The 6,549-nt window shown below is 36.9% G+C and overlaps 2 protein-coding genes across 2 annotated transcripts; both read right to left on the bottom strand.

Moving 5' to 3' along the window:
- Positions 1 to 326: 326 nt before the first annotated feature.
- Positions 327 to 1,207, bottom strand: LOC105265441 (cuticle protein 19-like). The gene is made up of 2 exons (XM_011302914.1): positions 860 to 1,207; positions 327 to 460 (listed from the first exon to the last, which is right to left on the bottom strand). The coding sequence occupies exons 1-2, from the start codon at positions 1,101 to 1,103 to the stop codon at positions 327 to 329; spliced, it is 378 nt and encodes a 125-aa protein (XP_011301216.1). The 5' UTR covers positions 1,104 to 1,207.
- A 660-nt stretch (positions 1,208 to 1,867) lies between these two features.
- Positions 1,868 to 6,244, bottom strand: LOC105265440 (uncharacterized). The gene is made up of 6 exons (XM_011302913.1): positions 5,963 to 6,244; positions 3,900 to 4,309; positions 3,554 to 3,653; positions 2,738 to 2,839; positions 2,190 to 2,348; positions 1,868 to 1,924 (listed from the first exon to the last, which is right to left on the bottom strand). The coding sequence occupies exons 1-6, from the start codon at positions 6,242 to 6,244 to the stop codon at positions 1,868 to 1,870; spliced, it is 1,110 nt and encodes a 369-aa protein (XP_011301215.1).
- Positions 6,245 to 6,549: the final 305 nt, after the last annotated feature.

The raw sequence follows: 6,549 nt of genomic DNA, 5'->3' as shown, positions 1-6,549 counted from the left end.
AATTCCCGATAACTAAACCGCAGATTCCGGTATTCATAAGACCATGATATTACTATGGAGGAATTTATTTATACCACTGGTCATGAATATATTGAAGGAATATCTAAATGCCTCAAAGATTTTGCTCGCCCATATAAATTATTCAAATAATCAAATCTATTTCGTAATTAATCATTGATTTGAATTTCATTTAATTTTAATTTAATTATTTGATCTATGGCATATATGTGATAAGAGGATTGGGTCGAATAATTATCATTAAAGAAATGTTGAGAAATATTTTTATTTTAGGCAGTCTAGTGTATAGAAAAATTCAATATAAAATCTCACTCGTCTTCATCACTCCGATCTTTGCTGTTGAGAACTTGGGCATGAAAGCCGTCCTCGTCGGCTCGATATCTGACCCTTCGGATGTTGCCGTCCGGCTCCTTCACCGTGTATTCACCAGTAACTGCTTTGCCTGTAATACCCAGAAATTTATTACCCTAAGCTCCTGAAATGAATTCCCAAAAAATGGTGTCCCTCACTCCACCCGCCAGATATTGCAAACATGGCGGCGCGCCCACCTCGCGTTTTCAAACAATTATTAAAATTACTCATCCTCTTCAAATTACACTCATCTCGCTTTATTCTATTCCTGAGAAATGAACAATTTTTTTGACCCATCCTGCAGATATTTCCATTCCTTTCTCACTGTGTATTTCGGAATCGCTATCTCCCGGATTGAAATTTTGCGTTACAAGCGTGAGGTGATTTTTCTGAATGGCAACAGAATTTTTTATAGGTCCCTTTTTAGCGAATGCATAAGGTACAGAATGTCATTGAAGAAGAAATAATGAAGACGAATGGCTTTAGTTACCGTCGTGATGCTCCTTCCGGCCATGAAGATCTCCTGTGCTAGGATCCTCAACCCCATATGCAAATTCGTAATGCGGATCAGCCGTATAATCCTGATGTTGATAACCATGTCGATCGGTCCAAGTCACCTCTGTATCATCACCGGTAACTGGTCCATTAAAATGTTGAAATGAATGGGCGTAACTGTCTGCTTTAGCATCCACAACGCAGACTATTCCCAATGCCACCATAATAATTCGTCTCATGATGCGTTAACTCTGGTTTACCCAGGACAACACTGGATCCAAGGGCACTTGACAGACCTTTATATACGAAAATTAGTGGCCTAGATGTTTTTATCTACTCTCGCTACTATCGATCACCGATTGATCCTGTTACAACACTCAATTATTCAACTGGAAGTGAGGAAGCCAAGCAAAAAAAAGGGACACTACTCGCTTCGCTGCGCGTTGGTCAATCGTATTATCCTCGTATTGATCTAACACTCCTCCTCGTGCTGGTTCCAATTTCTCTGTACGAAAGGTTTTTTTTTAAAAGTAGAAATTTTTACCAATTTCGATTGCTTTCTAATGAAAATTGCGTGTCATTTCGTCCAGGCGGGGATTCGATCTTCTACTCTCCCCGGATTACCCGTAGGAATGAAGAAAATTTATATTCATCGGCATTTTTTAGGCGGAAATTGGATGGAAATTGAGAATTCATGAAGTACTGTACATCCTGCATAATATTCTCATAATATTCTCCGGGAACACCTCTTTTTTTTAATTTTATCTGAACCCATTATTTTCTGAGATTTTTCCACGTTGTTTACAATTTATAAATTTTTAAAAATAGTTTTTATATTTTGTGTGTAAGAATTTTTTTTATGATTTTTCATCGATCCGAAGGGTTTTTGGTATTTTTTTTTGTTTGGAGTCGGTGTGACTGCGTAAAATTGAAGGAAAATTATAATATTTATGGGGAATTGTTTGTAATGAGATTTTTAAAAAATAGAATGGGGAAGATGGATTTAATTACGCAGTACAGCACGCAAAGTCATGAAGTAGGAGAGAGTTGATGACAAAAACTGAAAAAAGAGAGAGCACTCGTCAAAATTTTGACAGTTTAGTAATCGAGGAATATCTGGGAACCCAAGAGAATTATCAAAATTATCCTTAAGACCTTTTTTGTAGGTCTTAGTTGACCCTCCAAAAGATGTCTTTAGAAAAATTTCTCTATCTCGCTTGAATCCCGAGATATTCCTCGGAAAAGCAGGGGAAATCGACTAGTTACGCTTTATCTCTTCGTGGCTTTATTTATTTATGTAATTGTTTACGAACTGGAGAACTTACCGATGCGTAAAATCTGAGAGTTAACGCGGGGAGAATTCCGTGGACTGCGATGACTAGAGGTCTGTGAGCTCGGTGGACAACAATACTTATGGTTTTTCGCATTCTTCGTGGACTTTTTATCCAGGGAGATGCGTAGCTGGACCACGCGATTTTTTCACTCTAAATGGAAATTTTCAACGTAATAAATATTTTTATGGGGTTTTATCACAAGTCCGAAAGAATTTATTCGAAAAAATGGAAGAAAAAAATTGAGTAATTCACTGAAACCATTTTTTTTTATTTAAAAATAATGTGAATTTCGCAGAGATTAAAGAAAAAATAAATAATTAATGAATTAATATGAATAATTAATGAAATAATTAATGAATAAATAATTAATGAATGAGTTCGCGTGGATCTTTGATATTATTTTATTATTTATGTTTATTTCAATATTTATTTGGGGAAAAAAATGATGCTGAGACATTTTCAGGGAGGACTTCTGATTTTTGTATTTTAAAAAATTTTCTCGTGGAATGAATTAATAATTATTTTATCGTGAATTGTACCATTTCACGGACGTCATCCGCCGGCCAGGCACTGACATAAAGTCGCAGACAGCCAGCGACAACCATGAGGATGAATTGCGAAATGACAGGCAGAGGTTCGTTCTGAAATTTCGATAAATTCGTGAGCGGAAAAGAATTTAACCAGCGACGAATTGACGCCTGCCAGTCTCGAATCGGTAGTTGAAAATTCGAGATTCTTTGATCCTTAGCCCTCGTGGGGCGATTTTTAATTTTTTCATTTTCTGGAAATTTTTCAAGTGAAAAATATTCTAAAAAAATTCACCACTCTCGCAATAATGGGAATTCCCGGGAGAAGTGAACAGATCTGAGTTGCGTATCGTCCGTAGATTCGAAATGAGTAAGATTTGGCCCTCGTGGAGCGATTTTTAATTTTTTCATTTTCTGGAAATTTTTCAAGTGAAAAATATTCGAAAAAAATTCACCACTCTCGCAATAATGGGAATTCCCGGGAGAAGTGAACAGATCTGAGTTGCGTATCGTCCGTAGACTCGAAATCAACAAGAATGGGCCCTCGTGGAGCGATTTTTAATTTTTTCATTTTTTGAAAAATTTCCACTTGAAAAATTTTCAAAAAAAATTCACCAATCGCGTAATAATGGGAATTCTCGGGAGAAGCGAACAGTTCTGACTAGCGGACCGACCGAAGATCGTGGAGCGATTTTTAATTTTTTCATTTTTTAAAAAATTAGAAAAAATATTCCGATCACAATTTTTTTCACCCGGAATTGTCGCTCTATAATTATAATTCTCAGATATTTCGGAGGGATTTCCGGTGGATTACATCCAAAATCTCACCTCAATAATTGGAAAAGCCCCGAAAATGGCGGCCAATGCCATAGTAACGATCCCCTTAAGAATGATAAATCGTACAGCCACCCGAAGTTCCCCTGCAAATCTACGAAATTAATTTCCATTACAGTGCTCCATAAAAGTCTCCATAAAAATATTGATCCCCAAAAATACGCACCGAGAAAAATATATTCAATAAAAAGAAAAGTGGTAAACGTAAAAAATTCTACGAAACTGCCCCGTAATTTCTATCGAAAGTCCCAAAATGTATCCTTTCCATAATTTTTATTTAATCTTTCCAAAATATTAATTTATTTCAAATATTTATATTTATTTCTCTGCAAGCCGTTACCTTATAAAATCAAGATGCTGTGCGATACATGCATGGAGTTCCCTCTCTCCATGAGCCCTCCGAAATTCAATATTCAGCGTTTGTAATCTAGCTGACAGATAACTGAGGAGAAATGCAACCATAAAATCCACAGTGATGCACATACCAGTTTGAATAATAGTGAATACTTGTTGGATGTACACTAGAAAGTAGAGGGTGGAAAATATTTCGATGGGAAATGGATACCAAGTATCGGCAGGGAGTATTGATGACATTACGAGCGGCCCGAAGGAAAATGCAATAGCTGTTTGGAGATATGATAGTCCAACCAATGCACAAAATGGAAGGTAGTGGTTGACACTCCTGTGAAATATTTCCTTCTCTGCTCCTTCGATTCTACCGGTGTACGTGCTCACTTCCATCAATAATTCCTGGAATAAAAAAAATTATCAATACCATCATTATTCCACATTGATAAACACCCTGAAATAAAAAAAAATCCACTCTACTCTCTGAATATAATTTATTAAATAGGAGATGATATAATATCGACAGAGAAGACGACCCAAACATTTTTCATTCTGAAATGAATTAATTAATCATGGAAGGATATTAATATTTATGATATAATTGGCGGATCGATATTTGTGGGATTGTTGTTATTAATAGTAACTAGGTCAAGAATTTGCGCGTCAGTGGTAACAATCAATCATAATGTAATTGAATTGAAGGGTTAGGCTATTTTCCCGCCATTTTAGCTCTTAGAACGATCGACAAAATGGCGAATGGCATCGAGTAACTCCTCAATTATTCTGTTATCCTGTAATAAAACTGGGATTTGGTAAAAAATTTTAACAGGATCGCAGAAGAATTGAAAACTTAAAGATTAAACATTTTTTTCGATATTCAAATTTTTAATTAGACGGTCGATCCTTTTGGGAGGAATCGATCATTGAAAAAAAAAAATCTATCGAGCGAAATTGAAGTGAATGAATAATTTTTAAGCGATTCAGTTATTTCGCTGGATTTTCAGTGGCTAATTTTGTGCGGTGTCTCTTTTTTCAAAATTTTTTTATCTCATCAGAATTTGCGATCTGTCCTTGGTCCTCTCGGGATCGATTATTAACCCTTAAGCCTGAATAGGCTTTGTGGTGATGGAGCCTTTATGAATGTTGGATGCATAATCCCACCCAGTGACATCCTCACCCTAACGTAATCGGAGCACTAGGTCATTTTAGTCCCGATGAATAAAAGGGATAGCAACCCTTGGAATTATTTCGTACTCCACTTTTCACTGACGCACGATTTTGATGTGAAATTTCCGAATTTTCCGAGAAATTAATTAACAATTCGAATTTATCAATTCACAATTTATCAATTCCTATTAATGCAATGGAAATTCAGCAGATATGAGCATTACGGAAATATCAGTGTTTGATCCTGTAATAAGAGCGGGTTTATACACCGGGTTTATAAACATTTTCGTGAAAATTAAACAGAGGGATTCTGATTCTGGTGAGTGTGCAGATGAGGGCTCAAAGGATAGATACACTGTTGAATATGAGGCGAGAGGGAATAAAACTCGGTCAGGGTAATGCTCACAACAATGCTGCGTTGAGGGCTGTACCAAAACTTTGTTTAAACAATCCCTGAGGTAAATTTGGGGAGAGAGAAGATTCAACGAAGAAGGCAATTATTCCAACTGCTGGATCCCCGAGTGAACGCGCATTATTTCAAGGATATACTTTGCTGTTCATTTTGAAAGCGTTAATACTTTAACTCAACTCATCACCGAAAAAAAAAAGACTTGACAACAATCTTTCAGGATGAACATCGAAATAGCAACAAACTAATGAAGTCAGGACGCGCCCTATTTCCTGGAGGAAGATTCTGAAAAATTGAATGAAAAGTCTAGAATTATAGAGGGAATTATGAAAAATAGTTTGTGTTAGGATTCAGGGCAATCAAGGATTTCACCATAATATCTGGACCTCACGTTTTATGAAAGTAATTACAGATACATTGAGATATATTTTAATTTTTCATGGAAGATCCTGGAATCACGGGATTTCTGATAAACATACCCGGAGACGATGTCTCTGCACTCTGCAGAGGATGAGATTGAACAAGACATCCCCGAGAGCAGTCAACTCCGAGAGGGCCTTCATGGCTGTACCAACATGATGCCGATGATGATGAGCACCAGCTACAAGTGGCACCAGGAGTCCCATGACATTGACAATGGTAAATAAAAATTGCAATTCATTAACTATTCTCCACCACTTGCCAGGATTATCTTCCAGTGGCCACGTACAACTCAATCTACCGAAGAACTTCAAAATCTGGTAGACTCTCTCTGGTGCCATATCCCATAACAAGACCTTCCTCGTCACTAAAATCCTCCTCTCGATCGTCTATAAATTTCCACACACTCGACTCTCATCGTTAGAGGATGAATAATTAAACGTGGAGGCAGTGACACGTGGTAGGAGTCGAGTTATTCCAGCAAATTGCTCGTAAACGGTCTTTAATAGTGGTGCCGTGTTTCCCAGCGCCTTTCATCAACGCTACCAGCAATAATGTGAATATTTCATTCTGGATCGATAGTATTGACAGAGACTGGAAATTATTGGATGGAACGTTCCATGTCTCCTGGATTGTTTTTTTTTTT

Source organism: Fopius arisanus, unplaced genomic scaffold (genome assembly GCF_000806365.1).
Source record: "Fopius arisanus strain USDA-PBARC FA_bdor unplaced genomic scaffold, ASM80636v1 scaffold00029, whole genome shotgun sequence".
Classification (NCBI taxonomy): domain Eukaryota; kingdom Metazoa; phylum Arthropoda; class Insecta; order Hymenoptera; family Braconidae; genus Fopius; species Fopius arisanus.
The sequence above is the reverse complement of the archived record's forward strand: the minus strand, read 5'-3'. Positions and strand labels throughout refer to the sequence as shown.